This window comes from Microcaecilia unicolor, chromosome 4, assembly GCF_901765095.1.
Source record: "Microcaecilia unicolor chromosome 4, aMicUni1.1, whole genome shotgun sequence".
Lineage (NCBI taxonomy): Eukaryota > Metazoa > Chordata > Amphibia > Gymnophiona > Siphonopidae > Microcaecilia > Microcaecilia unicolor.
Genome location: NC_044034.1, coordinates 244,999,011 through 245,024,801, shown reverse-complemented (window position 1 = coordinate 245,024,801; position 25,791 = coordinate 244,999,011). Strand labels below are relative to the sequence as shown.

General features: G+C 43.9%; 1 protein-coding gene across 1 annotated transcript in view; it reads right to left on the bottom strand.

The window, feature by feature from the left end:
* Positions 1 to 25,791, bottom strand: part of ABCC4 (ATP binding cassette subfamily C member 4) — a 520,751-nt gene that overhangs the window by 374,716 nt on the left and 120,244 nt on the right. The window contains exons 10-14 of the mRNA XM_030201377.1: positions 20,555 to 20,644; positions 17,997 to 18,188; positions 14,020 to 14,114; positions 13,291 to 13,377; positions 2,942 to 3,038 (exon numbers count right to left, since the gene is read on the bottom strand). Coding sequence (XP_030057237.1) covers positions 2,942 to 3,038; positions 13,291 to 13,377; positions 14,020 to 14,114; positions 17,997 to 18,188; positions 20,555 to 20,644 — 561 coding nt within the window. The remainder of the gene's footprint in view (positions 1 to 2,941; positions 3,039 to 13,290; positions 13,378 to 14,019; positions 14,115 to 17,996; positions 18,189 to 20,554; positions 20,645 to 25,791) is intronic.

Below are 25,791 nucleotides of genomic sequence, written 5' to 3'. Positions count from 1 at the left end.
TACCAAGACAGCAGGCTCCTTCCCCAGCACTGTCTAAAATCTCATCTAGGTGATGCATGAGGTCCTCCACCTTTGCACCAGGAAGGCAAGTGACCAAGCAATCTTCACATTCACCAGCCACCCACCCAGCTACCTACATGCCAAATGATTGAATCTCCAACTTAAGGGCCATTGTAATCCTTTCATCCTGGGAAGAAGTCCCTGGAGACATATCCTTGGTGTGAGAAGATATTACATCCACCCAAGGTGAGGTTCTGGCTACAGGATCTCTTCCTGCCTCTCTATGGTGATGTTCTCCCTTCAAGTGACCTTTCTCCTCCATGGCAGCACAGAGGTTGCCATACTGAAGGTGGGACTTCTCTACTATGTCTCTGTGGGCCTCCTCTAACGTGTGTGTCTGTATCAGCTCCTTCAAGTTTGCTAACTAGTCTCCAGAAATCAGACCCATTCTCTGAGTGCTCAGAGCTCTTTGCTTAGAGTACACACATATGAATTTTCACCAACTGGGAGATGATCAAACATGTGACACTTAGTTGAAAAGGCTGGTTCTGCTCTATGGGCCTTACACAAGAAAAGGGCATCAGAATTCTGGAAAGTTTGAAGTCAGCGAACCTGATATGCGGGGAGGCCAGTAATCTAGATGGGAAATCACAAACGTGAAATGTGTGCCTAATTTTCACAGTGCTTAATTCTAAAGGGGCATGGGTGGATCAGGGATGTTCCTAGAATTTCCAAGTGGTATTATAGAATACCTGCATTTTAGCACCTAACTGCCATTAGCTGGGCACAGACATTTACACCAGCCTTTGGCAGGGGTAAATGCTTACGCTCAAAATTAGGAATAAAACCCTGGATTCTATATAGTGTGACCTAAGTTGAATGCACAAATCCAGGCGTATTCTGGATTTGCACATGCAAATTAACAAGCCAATCAGCGCCGATAATTGCCAAGTAACAAGCAATTCACACTAACTGGCGTTAATTAGAGTTGACACACAGAACATTCTAAGCATATTCTGTAACATGATGTGCGTAAATTCTAAGTTGCACAGTTGAAAAGGGGGTGTAGAATGGGTGGGTCATGGGCATTTCTAAAATCTATGCATGTTGTTATAAAATACACCCGGCCCGTGTGTAATTTAGGCGTTACAAGTTTTACTTGTCGTAAATACCCGTGACTAAATTTAGTCACGTGGATGGGTGCTCGGTGTGTTCTATAAACTGTGCAGAAACTTAGGCTTATTCTATAAAGTACATCTAAATTTAGGTGTACTTTACAGAATACGCTTAGGCATATTTGATTTCGGCAATGATTTTTTAGGCATGATAAATAGAATCTAGTCCGAAATGTGCAATCAGCTAGTATTCTGTAAAAGCGGTTCCATGAAAATTGCCTTTATAGAATTTGAACTTAATGCATATCATCCCAGGCACCTAACTTTAAGCGACCTATACAGAATTCCTCAGATTATGTAGCTGTCTAGTACTTGCTGACCTCACTGATAAAACACAAGAGCAGCAATTGTGGAAGATGCACCTGTCTGCCTTATTTGCCAAATTAGCTCAAGACAACATAATTATAAAACTATTTCCTGTCTAAACTACTTTAAGAAAAAGACAGTATATAATATAGATATCAGAGCAGAATAAACTATCAGCGACATAATCGAAAGAGAAGGACACCCATCTTCTGACAAAAATCGGGAGATGGGCGTCCTTCTCTCAGGGTCGCCCAAATCGGCATAATCGAAAGCCGATTTTCGGCGTCCTCAACTGCTTTCCGTCACGGGGACGACCAAAGTTCACGGGGGCATGTCGGCAGTGTACCGAAGGAGGGACGGGGGCGTGGTTAAGAGATGGGTGTCCTCGGCTGATAATGGAATAAAGAAGGGCGTCCCTGACGAGCATTTGGCCGACTTTACTTGGTCCAATTTTTTTCATGACCAAGCCTCGAAAAGGTGCCCGAACTGACCAGATAACCACCGGAGGGAATGGGGGATGACCTCCCCTTACTCCCCCAGTGGTCACCAACCCCCTTCCACCCAAAAAAAATTTTAAAAACTTTTTTCCAGCCTCTATGCTAGCCTCAAATGTCATACCCAGCTCCATCATAGCAGTATGCAGGTCCCTGGAGCAGTTTTTAGTGGGTGCAGTGCACTTCAGGCATGCAGACTTGTGGTGGTAAATGTGAGCCCTCCAAAACCCACCCGAAACCCACTGTACCCATATGTAGGTGCCCCCCTTCACCCCTTAGGGCTGTGGTAGTGGTGTACAGTTGTGGGGAGTGCGTTTTGGGGGGGATTGGGGGGCTCAGCACCAAAGGTAAGGGAGCTATGCACCTGGGAGCAATTTCTGAAGTCCACTGCATTGCCCCCTAGGGTGCCTGGTTGGTGTCCTAGCATGTGAAGGGGACCAGTGCACTCCAAATGCTGGCTCCTCCCACAACCAAAGGGCTTGCATTTGGTCGTTTTTTTGAGATTGGCGTCCTTGGTTTCCATTATCGGCGAAAACCGAGGTCTTCCATCTCTAAGGTCGACCATCTCAACATTTATGTTGACCATCTCTTAGGTCGACTTAAATGTTGAGATTTGGGCGTCCCCGAGCGTATTATCAAAAACGAAAGATGGACGCCCATCTTGTTTTGATAATACAGAATGCCCCGCCCCTTCATGGGGACGTCCTCAGAGATAGGCGTCCCCGTTCAAAAATGCTCCTCCACTTGTCATAATCTATTCCCAACTTTTCAAAAAGTGTGTGTGTGTGTTCATTCATTCTGAATTCTGACTCAAATTTATCAACAAAGAAATCTGATTACTTGGGTTATTTTTCATTTACCTAGCTAGAATTTGTATATAAAAGACCTAGGCCTTACAGATCATTATTCCCAACACAACTAACACAGCATGATAATGGGCATCAAAAGATAGTTCTCAAAATTTACCTCTTTAAGTACCAGAATTTGCTTTGCGACATGTAAGTACTGCAACTGATGGGTCACTAGAATACAGATTTTTTTGTGAAGAACTTGACAAATACACCTGAAAATAAGATAAACTGTGTTAAGGTACTGCGTTTCAAACTATCAGATTAAAAGGCTAGATACATTTCTGAAATAAAAGTGTAAGAGAGAAAAGCATAACCATTTCTCCCAATGCCACCAGAGCAATGTGTTTCCAAACTCCAACCACGATTACTCTTGTATAGGGATCATCCAATCACACTAAGGTCAATATTCAAAAGATTTATCCAGCCAAAACTGGGCCACTTTAACCAGTTAAATTTGTGCAGTTAAATTTACAAAACACATAAATTTAAGTGGAAATGAAAAAGGCTTGTTCTGAAGTGTACCTGGGATGGGCTTCTGGATTTTATCTAGTTAGCATGACATTCAGAGTTAAATTGGCTAAACTGTGAACTCCAGACCTACACATTGCAGTCCTAAATCCAAGTACATAGCTTTAGACAAAATTCAGCCAATCAGATGCTCAAAATTTAGGATACGTCCAATTTAAACAGTATCACTTTGATTTTTCCAAGGAGGGGGTCATCTGTATAATTCACAATATAGTACCCAACTCAAATATTATTTAGCAGCTTCTTTATAACATTCACATAGGTATTATTATATAGGATCTATCAGATGTCTCTGTACCACCATTCAGGCTAATGTGAGCCAGGTATTTTTATGGTGGGCAGATATTCCTCATTTGATCTCATTAGATCTCAACTTTTTATTACAAATTTATTCAGACTTTAATTTAATTTAATTTCTGCTTAGCTTTAAAATTGTAGTATCACTATATTAGTATTTCTTCCTTGTTTCTACTATGGAGACATTCAGTCCGACATGAACTCATGTTTCGCAATGATTGCTGTTTCAAGGTATGTCTCCTGAATCAAACTGGAAAACATCTCCATGCTTATGCCAAAATTTAGGATAGGCATGTTTATCTGCAGCGGCAAAAATAAAGAAGCTAGTGGCATTCTATAGATGAACCAGACTGAGCATGAGCTTTTGAGGACGAGAGTCTATTGCGTCAGATTGAGACATTGGCTTTTTTATTTTATTTTTATTTTTGTTTCATTTGTACCCCGCGCTTTCCCACTCATGGCAGGCTCAATGCGGCTTACATATTGTATACAGGTACTTATTTGTACCTGGGGCAATGGAGGGTTAAGTGACTTGCCCAGAGTCACAAGGAGCTGCCTGTGCCTGAAGTGGGAATCAAACTCAGTTCCTCAGTTCCCCAGGACCAAAGCCCACCACCCTAACCACTAGGCCACTCCTCCACTCCACTCCACTTTTGAAGACAAGAGTCTATTGCATCAGATTCATGAAGTCTAAATGTATATTTACACACCTCCTGAACCACACTTCATACACTCACAGTTGACTTTTACCCTCGAAAGCTCATACTTCAGTAAATTAATTAGTCCATAAGGTGCTACCAGCCTCTACCATTTTTACAGTTGGAGACTTAAGATCGACTGAATACCCCAGCTCCATTAAATCTACGGATTTTGTGAAAAAGAGACCCCCATTTGAAGTAAGGGCTCCTCTACTACAAGAAACACCTTCTATAAAAAAAAATGCCTACTGAAGAATGACAAATCAGTCACATGGTTGATTCAGTTATTTAAAATACCTCTCACACTAGAGATTCCTCGAGTCTAGCTATCTAATTTATCCCTAGCTCATGAGTTAGACATGAACCATTAGTAGGAGTTTTAATTGGTCCTTTACACCATAAGAACTTCAGGGGAAAGGATTTCCATAAATATCAGTCAACTGAATCCAAATCATGCAACATCCTTGCAATCTGATACTATGACAGTAGCATTATTTTTAGCCTATTTTCTAAAGAAAGGGAAGCTTATGTGATCACTTTATTTGTTTTTCTGTGTTAATCTGTTCTTTAATAACATTCCTATTCAGTGCCCTATCCAAGGGAAGTTAGGAGTATTTTTATTTTTTGTTTAGTCCAAGTACTCCCTACGTATCAGTAAAGAATTGTTAGCCATAGGGTTTTATGTTTGAGCCACACCAATTTACATAAGTACATAAGTAATGCCATACTGGGAAAAGACCAAGGGTCCATCGAGCCCAGCATCCTGTCCACGACAGCGGCCAATCCAGGCCAAGGGCACCTGGCAAGCTTCCCAAACATTCTATACGTACAAACATTCTATACATGTTATTCCTGGAATTTTGGATTTTTCCAAGTCCGTTTAGTAGCGGTTTATGGACTTGTCCTTTAGGAAACCGTCTAACCCCTTTTTAAACTCTGCTAAGCTAACAGCCTTCACCACATTTTCCGGCAATGAATTCCAGAGTTTAATTACACGTTGGGTGAAGAAAATGTTTCTCCGATTTGTTTTAAATTTACTATACTGTAGTTTCATCGCATGCCCCCTAGTCCTAGTATTTTTGGAAAGCGTGAACAGACGCTTCACATCCACCTGTTCCACTCCACTCATTATTTTATATACCTCTATCATGTCTCCCCTCAGCCGTCTCTTCTCCAAGCTGTATAGCCCTAGCCTCCTTAGTCTTTCTTCATAGGGAAGTCGTCCCATCCCCGCTATCATTTTAGTCGCCCTTCGCTGCACCTTTTCCAATTCTACTATATCTTTCTTGAGATGCGGCGACCAGAATTGAACACAATACTCAAGGTGCGGTCGCACCATGGAGCGATACAACGGCATTATAACATCCTCACACCTGTTTTCCATACCTTTCCTAATAATACCCAACATTCTATTCGCTTTCTTAGCCGCAGCAGCACACTGAGCAGAAGGTTTCAGTGTGTTGAATGAGAATGTGTTCTTCACCAGCCAATCGTCGAGATATGGGAACACGTGTACCCCCAGTCTGCGAAGTGCCGCTGCTACTACAGCCAAGCACTTTGTGAACACCCTGGGCGCAGAGGCGAGCCCAAAGGGTAGCACACAGTACTGGAAGTGACGTGTGCCCAGCTGAAATCGCAGATACTGTCTGTGAGCTGGCAGTATCGGGATGTGCGTGTAGGCGTCCTTCAAGTCCAGAGAGCATAGCCAATCGTTTTCCTGAATCATGGGAAGGAGGGTGCCCAGGGAAAGCATCCTGAACTTTTCTTTTATGAGATATTTGTTCAGGGCACTTAGGTCTAGGATGGGACGCATCCCCCCTGTTTTCTTTTCCACAAGGAAGTACCTGGAATAGAATCCCAGCCCTTCCTGCCCGGATGGCACGGGCTCGACCGCATTGGCGCTGAGAAGGGCGGAGAGTTCCTCTGCAAGTACCTGCTTGTGCTGGAAGCTGTAAGACTGAGCTCCCGGTGGACAATTTGGAGGTTTTGAGGCCAAATTGAGGGTGTATCCTTGCCGGACTATTTGAAGAACCCACTGATCGGAGGTTATGAGAGGCCACCTTTGGTGAAAAGCTTTCAACCTCCCTCCGACTGGTAGGTCGCCCGGCACTGACACTTGGATGTCGGCTATGCTCTGCTGGAGCCAGTCAAAAGCTCGTCCCTTGCTTTTGCTGGGGAGCCGATGGGCCTTGCTGAGTCGCACGCTGCTGACGAGAGCGAGCGCGCTGGGGCTTAGCCTGGGCCGCAGGCTGTCGAGAAGGAGGATTGTACCTACGCTTGCCAGAAGAGTAGGGAACAGTCTTCCTTCCCCCGAAAAATCTTCTACCTGTAGAGGTAGATGCTGAAGGCTGCCGGCGGGAGAACTTGTCGAATGCGGTATCCCGCTGGTGGAGCTGCTCTACCACCTGTTCGACCTTCTCTCCAAAAATGTTATCCGCATGGCAAGGCGAGTCCGCAATCCGCTGCTGGAGTCTATTCTCCAGGTCAGAGGCACGCAGCCATGAGAGCCTGCGCATCACCACACCTTGAGCAGCGGCCCTGGACGCAACATCAAAGGTGTCATACACCCCTCTGGCCAGGAATTTTCTGCACGCCTTCAGCTGCCTGACCACCTCCTGAAAAGGCTTGGCTTGCTCAGGGGGGAGCGCATCCACCAAGCCCGCCAACTGCCGCACATTGTGCCGCATGTGTATGCTCATGTAGAGCTGGTAGGACTGAATTTTGGCCACGAGCATAGAAGAATGGTAGGCCTTCCTCCCAAAGGAGTCTAAGGTTCTAGAGTCTTTGCCCGGGGGCGCCGAAGCATGCTCTCTTCTTTAGGGCCAAATCCACAACTCCAGAATCATGAGGCAACTGGGTGCGCATCAGCCCTGGGTCCCCATGGATCCGGTACTGGGACTCGATCTTCTTGGGAATGTGGGGATTAGTTAGAGGCTTGGTCCAGTTCGCCAGCAATGTCTTTTTTAGGACATGATGCATGGGTACTGTGGACGCTTCCTTAGGTGGAGAAGGATAGTCCAGGAGCTCAAACATTTCAGCCCTGGGCTCGTCCTCCACAACCACCGGGAAGGGGATGGCCGTAGACATCACCCGGACAAAGGAAGCGAAAGACAGACTCTCGGGAGAAGAAAGCTGCCTTTCAGGAGAGGGAGTGGGATCAGAAGGAAGACCCTCAGACTCCTCGTCAGAGAAATATCTGATGTCTTCCTCTTCTTCCCACGAGGCCTCACCATCGGTGTCAGACACAAGTTCACGAACCTGTGTCTGCAACCGCGCCCGGCTCGACTCCGTGGAGCCACGTCCACGATGGGGGCATCGAGAGGTACTCTCCCTCGCCCGCATCGGCGAAGCTCCCTCCGCCGACGTAGTCGGGGAGCCTTCCTGGGAGGCGACCGCAGTCGGTACCGCACGCGGCACCGATGCCGGAGACCTCACCCCGGGCGATGGACCAGCCGGCGCCACGCTCGACGGTACCGGTGGCGCAAGCACCGCCGGTACCGGAGGGGTAGGGCGCAACAGCTCTCCCAGAATCTCTGGAAGAACGGCCCGGAGGCTCTCGTTCAGAGCGGCTGCAGAAAAAGGCATGGAAGTCGATGCAGGCGTCGACGTCAGAACCTGTTCCGGGCGTGGAGGCTGTTCCGGGCTGTCCAGAGTGGAGCGCATCGACACCTCTTGGACAGAGGGTGAGCGGTCCTCTCGGTGCCGATGCCTGCTGGGTGCCGACTCCCTCGGCGACCCAGAGCTCTCGGTGTCGACCCGGGAAGGGGACCGGTGTCGATGCTTCTTGGATTTTTTGGAGCGAAGCACGTCACCGGCGCTTCCCGGCACCGACGAGGAGGACGTAGAATCCAGCCGTCGCTTCCTCGGGGCCGAGACCGAAGAGGGTCGATCTCGGGGGGGCTGTACCGCAGGAGCCCTCAGGGTAGGGGGAGACCCACCCGAAGGCTCACCGCCACCAGCAGGGGAATGGACAGCCCTCACCTGCACTCCAGACGAAGCACCACCATCCGACGACATCAGCAGACGAGGTCCCGGTACCACCGACGTCGATACAGTCGTCCGATGTCTCAGCGCCGATGCAGAGGGTCGATGCCTCGATACACTCGATGCACTGGCGGCCGAGGATGAAGGTCTGGACGCTGAAGACGTCGATGCACTCGATACCCCCGGTGCCGATGCCGACGAAGAGCCCAAGAACAAAAAGTTCCACTGGGCTAACCTCGCTACCTGAGTCCGCTTTTGTAAAAGGGAACACAGACTACAGGCCTGAGGGCGGTGCTCGGCCCCCAGACACTGAAGACACGACGCGTGCCTGTCAGTGAGCGAGATTACCCGGGCGCACTGGGTGCAATTCTTGAAGCCGCTGGAAGGCTTCGATGTCATGGGCGGAAAAATCACGCTGGCGAGATCAAAAGTCGAAATGGCGAAATTTGGCACCAGAAAAATAGAGAGAAGGGAATTTCGACCGGGGCCTAAGTAAGGCCTACCCCGACGACGAAAGAAAACTTACCAGGGCGAAAAGCTCGAAATACAGGAAGGGAAAAACCAAGAGAGGTCTTTCCGGAACACTTTCTATACTTTCTCAAAAGAAACGAGTCGAAAACGACGCGCGAGGTCGACTTTCCGGGGCACGAACGGCGAAACACGACCGTACCGAGCGCGGACAAAAGAAGACTGGCCGGCATGAGCCGGTTTTGGGCGGGAAGACGGCCGCGCATGCGCGGTGCGCATCGGCGCGCGAGGGCTAGCAAAGGCTTTTGCTAGTGAAGATTCCGATTGGAGGGGCTGCCGTGGACGTCACCCATCAGTGAGAACAAGCAGCCTGCTTGTCCTCGGAGAATATTTCTTCAGCTGGCGGGGGACCCCAACAGATCTTATGGCGGGGGCCAGCCGACCCAACGTCTTTAAAGTTCTTCTTCGGGCTCCGTGGCCGTGCTGTAGTTGACTGTTCAATCTAGTTCGGAGTCTGACGTCCCCCACGCAGATACGCCCCTGCTCTTAGCAACATGTTTTGTTTAGAATCTAACACTAATCCAAGTAGTTCCCAAATAGTAACATAGTAACATAGCAGATGACGGCAGAAAAAGACCTGCACGGTCCATCCAGTCTGCCCAAGAAATGTGCCATTTTTTTGTGTTTACCTTACCTTGATTTGTACCTGTCTTTTTCAGGGCACAGACCGTACAAGTCTGCCCAGCACTATCCCCGCCTCCCACCATCGGCTCTGGCACAGACCGTATAAGTCTGCCCAGCACTATCCCCGCCTCCCAAACACCAGCCCCACCTCCCACTACCAGCTCTGTTATCCAATCTGTCCTGGAGGCACCCCAAGCTAGTCAGGTTTTCAGAATATCCACAATGAATATTAATGCATGCAAATCTCTCTTATTTATTCATTTATTACTATATTTATATCCCACATTTTCCCACATAATTGCAGGCTCAAAGTGGCTTACATAAGATCTGTAATAAGGTTACAGTGCAATAAGAATAATTATACAATTTGAGAATAAAATATAACATAACAATTAATCAGCAAAAAGGCAAGAGATAGTAACAAATAATTATTGTCCTTGGATCTTAATTTATAGTAAGAGTTAATTCGAGTTAAGTTAAACCTGGGGAATAAGCCTTCTTAAACAATACTGTTTTCAATAATTTCTGGAAGTTTAGATAGTTCTGGGTAGATTTTACTGATTTGGGCAAAGCATTCCATAGTTGAGTGCCTATGTAAGTAACGTTAGAGGTGTAAATTGATTTCTATTTAATGCCATTACAGTCAGATATAATCGTGAGGTATTAGATCTGTTTCTGGGTGGTAAGTCAATGAATATTCTTTGTGGATATCCTGAAAATCTGACTGGCTGGGGTGCCTCTAGGACCAGGTCTGGGAACTACTGCACTAATCCATTTTGTGTTCATCTTATACTTCAAATCTAAGTCTTAAATGGAATAGTCTGAGAACCGTGTACCTTCAACTTCCAAGTTTAGAACATCACATTAGCTGTTCTGCATAATACAATTTTAATGGAAGATGATCCGCCCGATAGTCAAACAAAAATGGCCGCTAAAACAACACTTAAGCAGCTATCCAGCACTGAATATCGCTGCTTAGTGGATTAAAGATAGCCGGTTATATCGGGCGATATAACCAGCTATCCGCCAATTTTTAAAATAAGAGCAGCCAAGTTTGGCGGCCACAATAGGTGGAATAACTTTGGCCAGTCTCACTTTAAGCAGCCAGCGTTGAATATTTATTTATTTATTATTACATTTATATCCCACATTTTCCCACTGATTGCAGGCTCAAAGAGGCTTACAATTATCAGTGTGGCCGGTTAAAATCGGACCGGCCAAAGTTAAACTGGATATTCAATGCCGATCACTGGCGACAGACCGGCATTGAATATCCGGGTTTACCACCGACTGTGGGCATCGGGGCTGATGTATATTGGTGTGATTGATGCTTGGGTTGAATGTCTTAGGCTTTTCTATCAATGTTAATGGAGTTCCTTATATTTTTATTGTATTTACATTCATTGTAAACCGTATTGTTCTACAGATGTTAAGCAATATATTAAATTTTAATAAACAAACATACATGTGTATTTTGCTTTTGGACTGTGTATGAGGGTGTGATTGGGTCACTGGATTCAGGGACTAAGAGTAGGGTGGACTGACTGAATAAATGAATAAGTGAAAGGAAGGATTATGAGTCAGCAGTAGGGTGGAACAGGGCAAATGAGTTAATTTAATCGAGGGGCTCATTGGATGTGGGAGTGATCGGTTTTGGGAGCCTGACTGTGAATGAGGGGTGATAAGTGACTGAGTGGATGGAGAGGGATAATTATTTATTTTGATTTATTTACCACCTTTTTGAATGCCTTAGAAAGGCTGAATAAGTTACTGCCTGTGACTGAATGGGAGGGTTATGAGAGACAGAGTGTGCACTCAGTGAATCAGTGGGTGAAAAATGAGCTGCAAGTGACGGAAGTGCTCTGTGAGTAAATGCGGGTTTATGAGTGGCAGCGGAGTTGAAGGAGCGACAGGGTGGATGGGGGTGTGTGCACAGCATAAGCAAAATATGTGCTGCAGGGAATTAAGTTTATAGTTAAACTTTACTCAGACTTTCTATATCGCCCATACTGACACGCAGAACAGGGCGGTGTATAATTTGCAAATTAAAAATTCATGTAGAAAAAAGAAAAGGAAAAGGTACATCTACACATGAGGACAGGTGATTTGACATTACTGGAGGGTGTAAGTCACCCCTTTCCTCCTTTCTCTCATCCCCTTTCAATTTCTTTTCCTTCCCCTTTTACCTCATCCCACCACTCCACACCGGGTCTTTTGTCTTTTCTGCCAGAATGCATGGGAACCTGACTGACACTTCCCTTCTTGCATCGCTGTGCAAACAGATGCATACAAACAAACCAAACCTGGACAATGTGTAGAATCGCCAAAGCCCTCCTGGCAATTAGGCTAAAAACTACCAAGCCATAGCAAATAAGAATTCTGGTCATCTATTTAATGAGAAGTCAGTATTCAAATTTTTTAGATCTTTACTAGGCCATAGAGATCATAATTAACATACCCACATCAATAGAAATCTGGACTAACACGGCTACCACACCTCTCTACTTATATCCAGATCAGATAGCCTCTACCCCCCTCCAATTTACAAATGGCCCCGCCAAACACAAATAAACGTATAAGTTCTGCCAATTAAATACTGAGGCCATTATTTATTTTTTTAATACAGAAACATAGAATTAAGGAGGAAAACTACTCCCTTAATCCCTCAAATAAAGCCCTGGGCGAAATAAGCCTTCTTTTAAATTCTGCATGTGCCTCAAGAGCTAGTACAAAACCTGACAGGGAATTTTTTTTTTAATTTCCAAATATTTTATTAATTTCCAAGAATACAAATAACAGGAAAACAATGATGGAAAAACATAGGAAGCAAGAAACACAACAGGTGGGAAAGGAAAAAAGAGAAAGGAAAGAAGAGAAAAAAGGAGGGGAAAGCAACCAGGTGTTTAACAAATAAGTCCTTTGTACTGGTTTAAGGTGTGGCCTGAATAATTTGGAGGTAGTTGTCCAAAATAGACCAAATACATCCGACTTTTCGCAGCCATGGTGAGCTCAAACTTCTGATGCTGCAGGACTGTATTCCACCAGAAATGAATATTCAGCAACTGTGCGTTTTTCCAGTTTTGCAAAATATGCCGTTGAGCAATAGTGAGGAGAATGTCCAATAGTTTTGATTGCGGGGAGGTCAAATCAAAAGTTGCATGAACGGACTTAAAAATTACAATTGAATAAGTCAGGTCATCAGTTATAGGCAAATTCTTTTGTATAACATTCCAAACAGCCTTCCAGAATTGAAAGATCGGAGGACACTCACATAACATATGACAGGGAATTGTTTTTTTAAACATAGATGTGTATGCCCTATATAAGATTACACAGGTAGGTTTTTGGTCTGCCCAAGCCACACTCCCTTAAAATCTCTGTATCTTAGTGATCTCCCATGTAATTAGTGGCTTTCTGAACTCATCATTTAGATATATATGTAATCGACATATGTAGATTCTTGTTAGTTACATCTGGAGATGCTTTTAAAATAGAAGTCTTATTCCATTTACTAAGATGCAATAACCACTAGCACATGCTTACCACGAGACTTGTTCAGCATCCAGCGGTAAGTTTGAGACCACGCTACAAAACAATTTTTAGATGCTAAAATAAACATGATTAAAACACGATATGATTAATATGTCTAAGGCTACTTATTAGTTCCATTCTTTACTGATCAAGAGTGACTGCTTGTACAGAAATTCACAAATGGCAAAATGCAAGATAATTCATTTCTAATAATAGCCTTGAATTTTCAGTGTATATAAAGTAAAATTAAAACGTAAGAAAGCAAATAACATACTTTTGAAATAAATGTCTTCCAACTTCAGTATCAACTGCACTGAGCGGGTCATCCAGGAGATAGATATCAGCATCTTGGTAGACAGCTCTGAAGGACAAATAAGCCATGTGAACAGACAGACCTCAGTTCAATACAGAACAAGTTTCGCATCCATAAGCTATTAATGAGAAGGCTCCACGACTCTCAGCACAAACTCTACTGCCCTGGGATTGAAAATAAATCACATGGGCAGGTTAGTGCATTATCAAAATAGATTGAAAGAAATCTACATTTTAATCAATCAGACACTTCAGGCCATTCATTTAGGAGGATTACTGATCCTGGGCAGTACTCATCTCAAAGCAAATCACCCTTTTCTAAACAGAAAGGCTTGTCATCAACATATAGCTCAGTCCATCACTCTTCACCCCAAACACTTTGACAAGAATACATTAAACATAAAGAATACATTAAACATAAAGGAATCCTGTTCAGAAGGAATGGATCCTCAGGAGCTTAGCTGAGATTGGGTGGCAGAGCCGGTGGTGGGAGGCGGGGCTGGTGGTTGGGAGGCGGGGATAGTGCTGGGCAGACTTATATGGTCTGTGCCCTGATGAGGACAGGTACAAATCAAGGTAGGGTATACACAAAAAGTAGCACATATGAGTTTATCTTGTTGGCAGACTGGATGGACCATGCAGGTCTTTTTCTGCCGTCATCTACTATCTTTCTATGTTACTATTAACACACCTAGCAAGGTTCACTCGTGCCCTCTGCCCACCACTTAGTGTAACGCCACGGTCACCGATCATGGTCAGATCACCATCTTCTAGCTGCTGCATGTCCTATAAAACAGAAGAAAGCAATTCTTGTGTTTCAGTTTAAAATGTAGTATTTTAAAAACAAAGCCTTTTACTAATATCATGCAACTCTAGTGCATTTCAGATTTTTACTGTGATTATTTACCCGGGGCAACAGGTAAAATGTGCAGAACTGATGTCCAACGGACAAAGCTAGTGACACAATAACGACTCATTTCAGGCCCCTATTCTCAAAACTCTGGCACTGTACTGAACAGCGCTGGAGAAATAGCACCGGAACAGTGCTATAGAATAACTCTCTAATGCTCAACGCTAATGAGATGCAAATATAGGCAGATTTTTTATGTTAAGCATTAGAGAATTCAGCAGGAGGATCTTGCCTAGGCATGCGCACAAAGGAGAAAGATGTACAGATCGGGTGGGGCAGGAAGTGAAGGAGCAGCAAGGATGTATTACAACCCAGAAAGTCAGAGGGGAGACGAGAGGAAGAGGAGGAAGACCTGCCATGGATAAACTTTTAAATGATATCTACAGTAACACAGGTAAGGAAAATACTCTAAAAATAGCCAGAGGCATGCAAGCATACTCCTCTGCAAGAAAATCGCACCCGTCTTCTTGAGTTCGTTTAAATCTGTAGCAGCTTCCTTTACAACACTGAGTGGTGCTGTACTGTATAGGGAAGTGGAAGGAACCTGAAAGCAACCACGCAGCATGGTTCAAACCGAGCAGGCAAAATGGTTGAGACTATTATAAAGAACAAAATTACAAAGCATATTCAAAAGCATGGATTAATGAGACAAAGCAAACATGGATTTAGTAAAGAGAAATCTTGCCTCACCAATCTATTACATTTCTTTGAAGGGGTGAACAAACATGTGGATAAAGGTGAGACGGTTGATATTGTGTATCTGGATTTTCAAAAGGCGTTTGACAAAGTACCTCATGAAAGACTCCAGAGGAAATTGGAAAGTCATGGGATAGGAGGTAGTGTCCTACTGTGGTTTAAAAACTGGTTAAAGGATAGAAAATAGAGAGTAGGGTTAAATAGTCAGTATTCAATGGAGAAGGAAAGATTGTGAGGTTCCCCGGGGTTTGTGATGGGACTGCTGCTTTTTAACATATTTGTCAATGATCTAGAGATGGGAGTAACTAGTGAGGTAATTAAATTTTCTGATGACGCAAAGTTATTCAAAGTTGTTAAATCGCAGGAGGATTGTGAAAAATTACAAGAGGACCATGCGAGACTGGGCATCCAAATGACAGATGATGTTTAATGTGAGCAAGTGCAAAGTGATGCATGTGGGAAACAGGAATCCAAATTATAGTTACGTAATGCAAAGTTCCAAGGTAGGAGTCACCGACCAGGATAGGAATCTAGGTGTCATCATTGATGATACGTTGAAACGCTCTGCTCAGTGTGCAGCGGCGGCTAAGAAAGCAAATAGAATGTTAGATAGTATTAGGAAAGAGATGGATAACAAAAATGAGGCCATTATAATGTCTTTATATCGCTCCATGGTGCGACCACAACTCGAATACTGTGGCAATTCTGGTCACCGCATCTCAAAAAAAGATATAGTGGAATTAGAAGAGATACAGAGAAGGGCAACAAAAATGATAAAGGGGATGGAACAACTTCCCTATGAGGAAAGACTAAAGCAGCTAGCTAGGGCTCTTCAGCTTGGAGAAAAGACGGATGAGGGAAGATATGATAGAGGTCTATAAAATAATGAGTGGAGTGGAACGGGTAGACATGAATTCCAAAAATACTAGGACTAGGAGGCACACAATGAAGCTACAAAGTAATAAATTTAAAACAAATCAGAGAAAATATTTCTTCACTCAAAGTGTAATTAAACTCTGGAATTTGTTGCCAGAGAATGTGGTAAAAGTGGTTAGCTTAGCGGGGTTTAAAAAGGTTTGGATAGCTTCTTAAAAGAAAAGTCCATAAGCTATTATTAAGATGGACTTGGGGATAATCCACTGCTTATTCCTAGGATAATGCCCGCTGCTGTGATTTTTTTTTTGTTTGTTATATTTGTACCCCGCGCTTTCCCACTCATGGCAGGCTCAATGCGGCTTACATGGGGCAATGGAGGGTTAAGTGACTTGCCCAGAGTCACAAGGAGCTGCCTGTGCCTGAAGTGGGAATCAAACTCAGTTCCTCAGTTCCCCAGGACCAAAGTCCACCACCCTAACCACTATATATGTGCTCAAATAGCCACTACTAATGGAGGAGGAGTTTCAAACTTACACAGCTGATTTCACTTCACCAAACGGTGAGCCTTAGCTTTCGTGTATATTTATAATTATTGACTCGCCTTCCTCCTCCCTGCTATCTAGTGACTTCTATTGTAATCACACTCTGGAGCAGTCTTAACAACATTGATGGCTGCACTTTACTTATCTGTGTCAGCCGGCGTGCCCTCTTTCCCCAACAGGGGCCTGTTTCGCAAGAACGCTTTGTCAAGGGGAGGTCATAGCACCGGACCGTTTCACCTCACTTGTGCCGAAATGAGGTGAAACGGTCCGGTGCTATGACCTCCCCATCAATGTTGTTAATACCGCTCCAGAGTGTGATTACAATAGAAGTCACTAGATAGCAGGGAGGAGGAAGGCGAGTCGATGATTATAAATATACACGAAAGCTAAGACTCACTGTTTGGTGAAGTGAAATCAGCTGTGTAAGTTTATGAGACTCCTCCTCCATTAGTAGTGGCTATTCGAGCGCATATCGCAGCAGCGGGCATTACTCTAAACAGAAGCTCTACTTCCGATCAATTTGATATTGTTAATAGTATAAGTAGAGATCAGACACTTTGTTTGACAGTATTCCTAGGATAAGCAGCATAAAATGTATTGTAGTGTTTTGGGATCTTGCTAGATACTTGCAACCTGGATTGACCACTGTTGGAAACAGGATGCTGGGCTTGATGGACCTTCGGTCTGTCCCAGTATGGCAACACTTATATACTTATATAACTGGTTTTAAAAGGCAGAGGTTTGTTATAGAGAACATTTTTAACGTCAGAGGGGGACAGTCCTCTCTTCAAAAACCCTAATGCCAGCTCCAAGCTGTATGGGCGCGCTTGTTGGCTGCGCTGTCTGAGCATCATGGGGAATGTAAAATGTCCTCGTTTGCCTACATTTGCATGCAACTGGCATTATTGTCCGGTGAGCTCACCGTTTGCCACGGTAAGGCCTTTTGAGCATTGCACGCTGGTAAACGCAGGCAGCGCTAATGGCTTGTAGCAGCTGCATTTACTTCTGAGCATTGGGGCCTCAATGCGCTGTTTAGCACTGAGACAATTATGCACAAATCAAGTTAGAGTGCATTGCTGTATGTCAGCAATTCCCAAACCTGACTTGGAGGAACCCCAGCCAGTCATGTTTTCAGGATATCCACAATAAATATTTATGAAATTGATTTAAATACCCTGCCTCCTTGGTATGCAAATCAGTCTCATGAATACTTATTGTGGATATCCTGAAAACCTGACTGGCTGGGGTTCCTCCAGGTCAGGCTTGGGAATCACTGCTGTACATAGTTACTAAGCAATTCCAAATCCTCTGGAGTCACTGAGTAACACTGTCATCTTCAGCACATCTGAAGTGGAGGAGTGGCCTAGTGGTTAGAGCACCGGTCTTGCAATCCAGAAGTGGCCAGTTCAAATCCCACTGCTGCTTCTTGTGATCTTGGGCAAGTCACTTAACCCTCCATTCCCTCAGGTACAAACTTAGATTGTGAGCCCTCCCAGGACAGGAGAAATATCCACTGTACCTGAATGTAACTCACCTTGAGCTATTACTGAAAAAGTTGTGAGCAAAATCTAAATCTAAATAAATAAATTCTGCCATGAACCAAGCCTCACACGGTTTTGCAGTATAGAAAGAGAGAACACTTACTTTCTTAAGCGCACAAGCTCTTAGCACTTTTTCATATCTTTCTCTCACGTACTCCTTTCCAAATAATATATTGCTTCTCACAGTGCCTGAAAACACCCAGGGCTGCTGTGAAACGTAGCCAACTCTTCCTCGGATATCCACAAAGCCCGAGTCTTTGGGCAGCTCACCAAGCACAGCACTCAAAAGAGAAGACTACAAGACAATTTTTTAAAAATTAATTGTACATGACCAACTACTGCTGAAGAACAGGTGAAGGGTAATTCTATGAACCAGGCACCAACATTTACAACCCAGTGCGCACGTTTATAATACTAGCATATATGTACTTGTGTGCACACATGTGTATATCCTAGCAAGCTACCTAAGCACTGTTCTGTAAATACGAGACTATCTTGCACAGCATGTATTTGCAAGGGGCGTACACATGGGCTGAGCAATAGCAAAACACAGGCAGGGGTCCCATTTACACACACTTTACAAAGCATTGTAAGTTTCATGCATCCCTGTCTACACTTGCACCAGCTTTATCTCTATGGTTGCTGTAAGCGAGGGCACTTAAGCTGTTAGGCACACCGATAACAGATAATGCTAATATACTTTAATGAAATCTAGATGCCTAGGTCTTGTTATAGAATAGGTTTCTACCTGTAGGGGTGTTTCGTGGGTCACCTTTGTGGGTCTGAGGCCTAACTTATGCTCTAAATTATATGGCATAAGTTAGGCCTCAGACCCACAAAGGTAAGCCAGGAAATATCCCTACGTACCATGTGGCCTCAGGGTGCCTAAATGGAGATGCCTCCCTCTTACCCCCTTCATTCTATAACATGGCATTTAAATTTATAGAAAACTGGCATTCACACAGGTAGCTGCATATTTAGCTGTCAACAGCAGAGTGGGTCTAAGCACTATTCTATAATTACTAAAATGGAACAGGGCTAAATTCAGAAAATGGCACCCAAATTTGGGCACCGAAAAAAAAAATGCTAAGCGTTATTCTATAAACGGTGCCACGAGTTGGATAGAAAAAAGAAGAGTGGGGGAAAATAGGATCTTTCCAATCAATGGGGGAGACATGTAATTTAATAAAATGAAATATTTAACTTGTTATAATAAATATTTCATTTTATTATATTACACGTCTCCCCCATTGATTGGAAAGAGCCTATTTTCCCCCACTCTTTTCTCTTTACACTATATTTGTTTCGTGGGGATCAAGTGCACCTGCACACTTTGTGTGGTTCCTCTTGCTGCCATGAGTTGGATGCCATTTATAGAATAGTGCTTAGTACTGGAATCTGCGCCCAATTTTGGGCCTCAAACATTTACACCAACTGAAACCTGGTGTAAATCATCGCACATAGATTGAGTGTGGATCTGCCATATTCTATAGCACTGTACGCAAATTCTGGGAACACCCTGACCCACCCATGCCCACACCCCTTTAATTTACGTGCTTAAAAATTTACACGCTCATCTTTATAGAATACCAACTAAGAAGATGTGCGTGTAAATTCAAATTGGTGCCAATTAGCGTTAATAATTGTTAGTGCCTAATTATTGGCACTGTGGCTCATTGTTCAATTAAATTGCACACAAACTGGGCACATGCCCAAATTTGCACACACAATTTTGAGCGCCATATATAAAATTTGGGTGTTAGTGTGTAATTGTTAGGGGAAGGGCATGGATGGGGTATACGTTAGGCTGACATTTAAGCTCATAAGTTTAACTTAATAGAATACTATCATACACGTGCTTACATGTCACGTTTAGATGCTAACATTTACACTAAACATACACCTGGCATAACTGTTAGCGCCTAACTGCAGACCTGCTGATGTGGCCTTACACTAGGTATTCTATAATGGAAATTAAGCACACTAGCCACTTAGAGGTGAAATCTATACATGGCACCCAAAAATTTGGCACTGAAAAAAGCATTATTTTATAAGCCACACAAAGTTAGGCACGGTTTATAGAATATCACTTATACCCAGGAATCGCATCTAACTTTTGGCGTGGCCATTTGCACCAACTGAAACGAAATGCAAATCGTTGCACCTAAATTAGACACAGAACCCTCCTATTCCATAACAACGGGTGTAAATTTGGGAACACCCCCGTTCCGCCCATGATCCTCCCATTTCCCTTTGTATAAGTCAACTAAATCTAATCAGTGCCAATAACTGCTTGTTAGCAAGTCAATTATCGGCACCAATTAGCTTATTTAATTGTAAGTCCAAATTTGCTCGTACAATTTTTAGCAACTTTTATAGAATTCGGGGGTTAATGCTGGCACCTACATGGTGGTGCCCACTGCCCCCTCAATGTAGAAGTACAGCCTTTCTTAGGATTTCTTTTGAGGGATGGTTTATTTTTTTAGGAATGAGGAAGTCTGTTTTATTTTTTTGTGATGCTCTTGTGTGCATTTTTTTTTAATTATTATTATTTTAAATCAAATGGCTGATACAGTAATTCAAATCATTCATTTTCCACATATTCATAAAGAAAAGCATTACTGCATTTAAAATTCAGAAGAACAGTCAATCAAAACTCACTTTCCCAGCACCCACTGGGCCGATTACAGCCAACAGTTCTCCTGGTCTAACAATGCATGAAATGTTCTGAAGAGTTGGAGTCTCCATTGTCTGTAAATTAAAGTAAAAAAAATAATTTATTTATTTATTTGCTGCATTTGTATCCCACATTTATTATGCCGCAATGGTAGTCACCATTAACGGAATGATAAATACAAAAAAGGTATTACAATCAAAGGTACATGAAGATATCACATGGATTAAATATGATAATAAACAATGAATGAATTATGAGAAATAAGTAAATGATTCATAACAGGTACATAAGAATTGAATAGGAGATGTTAAAACATTCAATATTATTAAAGTAAATTAAAGTATCCAGATTGAAGAAGTCAATGTTGGGTTGATCTGATACATATTAGATTTTAAGACTTTTGTGAAGTATTCATATTATAAGTCTTTTTGAACAGATTGGTCTTCAGAAGTTTCCGGAAAGTTAATAGGTCGTGTGTAATCTTTATAGCATTTGGTAGCGTGTTCCACAGCTGCATGCAGATGTAGGGAAAGCTGGACGCATATATCGATTTGTATTTGAGTCCTCTGCATTTAGGAACTGCTCTGCTCATAAATTAAATTCTGAGGTCTGTACATCATGTCTAAACATGCCAGTGGCGTTCCTAGAGGGGGGGGTGGTGGGGGCGGTCCGCCCCGGGTGCACGGCGCTGGGGGGGGGGGGTGCCGTGCGCGCCTGTCCTCCGTTTGTTCCATGCTTCTTCTCTGCCCCGGAACAGGAAGTAACCTGTTCCGGGGCAGAGAAGAAGCATGGTACGAACGGAGGACAGGCGCGCGCGGCACCCTCCCCCCCCCCCCAGCGGCGTGCACCCGGGAGGGGGGGGTTCTTTCGCGGGGGGGGGGGGTGTCACGCTGCATCCGGGGGGGGGGGGGTGCTGCACCGGGGGAGCGGGGCGCATCGGCGATCCGCCCCGGGTGTCAGCCCCCCTAGGAACGCCACTGAAACATGCAAAGTTCCAGGACTTCACAGATCCCCTTCCTCTGAATGGGGAAGGAACTTTATTGCAAGACCCATGATTTTCTGCAGCACACCATGAAAAAAGATTTTCTGAAATAGGTTATATATTCTGTGAAAGAATTTTCAGGTTCTGAAGAAATTATGTGGAAAATGTACAATGCTTTGCAGGACTAAGAGGGTAATTTTCAAAAAGTATTTCCAAGAGTAAAGCAGTGCCTTACCTGCAGAAATGACCTGTTAAAAAAACCTGATCTGCAAATAAAATCACGTGTGTACTGTGTACAGCTTCTATGCATGTTAAGTTCACCCTGACGTTTGGGGCAGCATACCAGACAGTAGAATTGTGGAGGAGTTGCCACTTATGTGCATTCTTCTGAAAACTCAAACACGTGTGTGCATTTTAACTCAGAAAAACTGTGCTCCTCAAATAGATCCAAATTAAGGGCCCCTTTTACCTAGCGGAAGCAAAAGGGGATCTGTGCTTGTTTTTCGCATGTGCCGAAGCCACCTTTTTCCTCAGCGAGTAAAAGGGAAGTCTCTCTTTCCTGCAGGAAATGGCTGTGCAGAATGTAAAGCACTTGCCATGCAGCCATTTCAGGGGAAGCCCTTACCACCACCCACTGAGGTGGCAGTAAGGGCTCCCGCGCTGTGTACCGCAAGGCACTGCCCAATTATCACTGAGTACAATCCGGCGCTACAAAAATAAATATATTTCTGTAGCACCAGATATGACGGCACACTAGGGGTAGGAAGTACTGCCAGGCTGCTGCAGTAGCCCAGAGGTACTTCCTGTTTAGCGAGCAGTAACCCGCATCAGGCTTACCGCCACTTAGTAACAGGTGCCCTAAGGGCATAGTTTTCCTGGGATAACTTTCAAATCAGAAGTATATGAAATCATCACCTCGAATTTGAGAAACATGCTCCATTTCAAGTGCCCACATTTCACCAATGAAGATTTCCGACACTCCCTGCCCGCTGCCAGAACATAACAGCTCTGATATAACAGATCAGCTCCACCACAACATGGACATTCAATACAGAGTTCCTGATTATTTTAAGGCTATTTAATAGTTTTGCCTGTTACGTAATCTTCAAAGCATGTCCAGCCAAAGATGTGACTAGTAGGGTTCCGTAATTAAAAGGTACATCTCTATTTAGGATAGAACAAATCCAGTGCCATACTCCTGCCCAGTACGGTTTACAATTACCGCAGAAAAAAAAATCATAGGTGGTAATGTGTCTCTTCTTTATCAGAGACTAGCTACCAAAACCAATTACTTTATCAGCGATATTGCTGAAGGACTGTCTGGTAAGGTTTGCCTTTTTGCGGATTATAACAAAATCTGCAATAGGTTAGACATCCCTGATGGTATGGATAACATGAGGCAGGACTTAGCGAAGCTAGAGAAATGGTTTGGAATTTGGCAGCTTAGATTTAATGCAAAAAATGTAAGGTCATGCATTTGGGCTGCAAAACCCCAAGGGAACGGTATAGTTGAGGAGGTGAAGAACTTTTGTGTATGAACGAGGAGCGGGACGTGAGGATCGCCTGGTTACTTACCTGCCTGGTGTGAAGGTGGCGGACCTCACGCGTCACCTAGATAGGATTTTAGATAGTGCTGGGGAGGAGTCCGCTGTCTTGGTACATGTGGGTACCAATGACATAGGAAAATGTGGGAGAGAGGTTCTGGAAGCCAAATTTAGGCTCTTAGGTAGAAAGCTCAAATCCAGATCCTCTAGGGTAGCATTTTCTGAAATGCTACCTGTTCCACGTGCAGGGCCCAAGAGACAGGCAGAGCTCCAGAGTATCAATGCGTGGATGAGACGATGGTGCAGGGAGGAGGGTTTTAGATTTGTTAGGAACTGGGCAACATTCTGGGGAAGGGGGAGCCTATTCCGAAAGGATGGGCTCCACCTTAACCATGGTGGGACCAGGCTGCTGGCATCGGCATTTAAAAAGGAGATAGAGCAGCTTTTAAACTAGAAATGGGGGGAAGGCCGACAGTCGCTCAAAAGCGCATGGTTCGGGAAAAGGTATCTTGCAAAGATACCTCACAAACAGGGAAGATAGGGTTTCTGGATAGTGAGGTCACACAACAGACTGTGGTAGACCAGGTGCCCTTAAATACAACTAAAGATCAGACAAAAGATGTCAAATCAATAGTGTCAGGTACTAAGCATCATGCAAATAAGAACAACAAACATACTCTGAAATGTCTATATGCAAATGCTAGGAGTCTAAGAAATAAGATGGGAGAGTTGGAATATATTGCACTAAACGAAAAATTGGATATAATAGGCATTACTGAGACCTGGTGGAAGGAGGATAACCAGTGGGACACTGTCATACCGGGGTACAAAGTATATCGTAGTGATAGGGTGGACCGGACTGGTGGAGGGGTAGCATTGTATATTAACGAGAGCCTTGACTCAGATAGATTACAAATTCAGCAGGACACAAATCACACCTTTGAATTATTGTGGGTTGAAATTCCATGTATAAAAGGGAAAAAAACGGTGATAGGAGTGTACTACCGTCCGCCGCGCCAGGATGAGCAGGTAGACACAGAAATGATAAAAGAAATCAGAGACGCAAACAAAATGGGCAATGTGATAATAATGGGTGACTTCAATTATCCAAATATAGACTGGGTAAATGTAACATCGGGACACGCTACAGAGATACAATTCCTTGATGAAATCAAGGACAGCTTTATGGAGCAACTGGTGCAGGAGCCGACGAGAGAAGGAAAAATTCTAGACTTGGTCCTTAGTGGAGCGCATGATCTGGTGAGGTACGTTATGGTACTGGGACCGCTTGATAACAGTGACCATAATATGATCAGTTTTGATATCGACCTTGAAGTAACTGTACACAGAAAGTCAAATACCTTAGCGTTTAACTTTAAAAAAGGAGACTATGATAAAATGAGAAGAACGGTAAAAAAAAAACTTAGGGGGGCAACTGAGAGAGTAAAAACTGTACAACAAGCGTGGACGCTGTTCAAAAATACCATCCTGGAGGCCCAGGTCATATACATTCCGCGAATTAGAAAAGAAAGACGGAACTCCAAAAGACAGCCGGCCTGGTTGAAAAGTGAGGTGAAGGAAGCTATTAGGGCTAAAAGAAACGCCTTCAGAAAATGGAAGAAGGAACCGTCTGAAAATAACAAGAAGCAGCATAAGGAGTGTCAAAGCAAATGCAAGGCGCAGATAAAGAAGGCCAAGAGGGTTACAAAAAAAAGATAGCATTAGAGGCAAAAAAAATTGGAAAACATTTTTTCGGTATATTAAAAGCAGGAAGCCGGCAAAAGAATCGGTTGGGCCGCTGGATGACCGAGGGGTAAAAGGGGCGATCAAGGAAGACAAAGACGTAGCAGAGAGACTGAATGAATTCTTTGCTTTGGTCTTCACCAAGGAAGATTTGGGTGGGATACCGGTGTCGGAAATGGTATTTCAAGCAGACGAGTCGGAGAAACTTACTGACTTCACGGTAAACCTGGAGGACGTAATGTGGCAGTTCGGCAAACTGAAGAGTAGCAAATCTCTTGGACCGGATGGTATTCATCCTAGAGTACTGATAGAACTGAAAAATGAGCTTGCGGAGCTACTGCTAGTGATATGCAACTTATCCTTAAAATCGAGCGTGGTACCAGAAGATTGGAGGGTGGCCAATGTAACACCCATTTTTAAAAAAGGCTCCCGGGGAGATCCGGGAAATTATAGACCGGTGAGTCTGACGTTGGTGCCGGGGAAAATGGTAGAGGCTATTATTAAAAACAAAATTACAGAGCACATCCGAGGACATGGATTACTGAGACCGAGTCAGCACGGCTTTTTTGTGGGGAAATCTTGCCTGACCAATTTACTTCAATTCTTTGAAGGAGTAAACAAACATGTGGACAAAGGGGAGCCGGTTGATATTGTGTATCTGGATTTTCAAAAGGCATTTGACAAGGTACCTCATGAAAGGCTACAGAGGAAACTGGAGGGTCATGGGATAGGAGGAAATGTCCTATTGTGGATTAAAAACTGGTTGAAGGATAAGAAACAGAGAGTGGGGTTAAATGGGCAGTATTCACAATGGAGAAGGGTAGTTAGTGGGGTTCCTCAGGGGTCTGTGCTAGGACCGCTGCTTTTTAATATATTTATAAATGATTTAGAGATGGGAGTAACTAGCGAGGTAATTAAATTTGCTGATGACACAAAGTTATTCAAAGTCGTT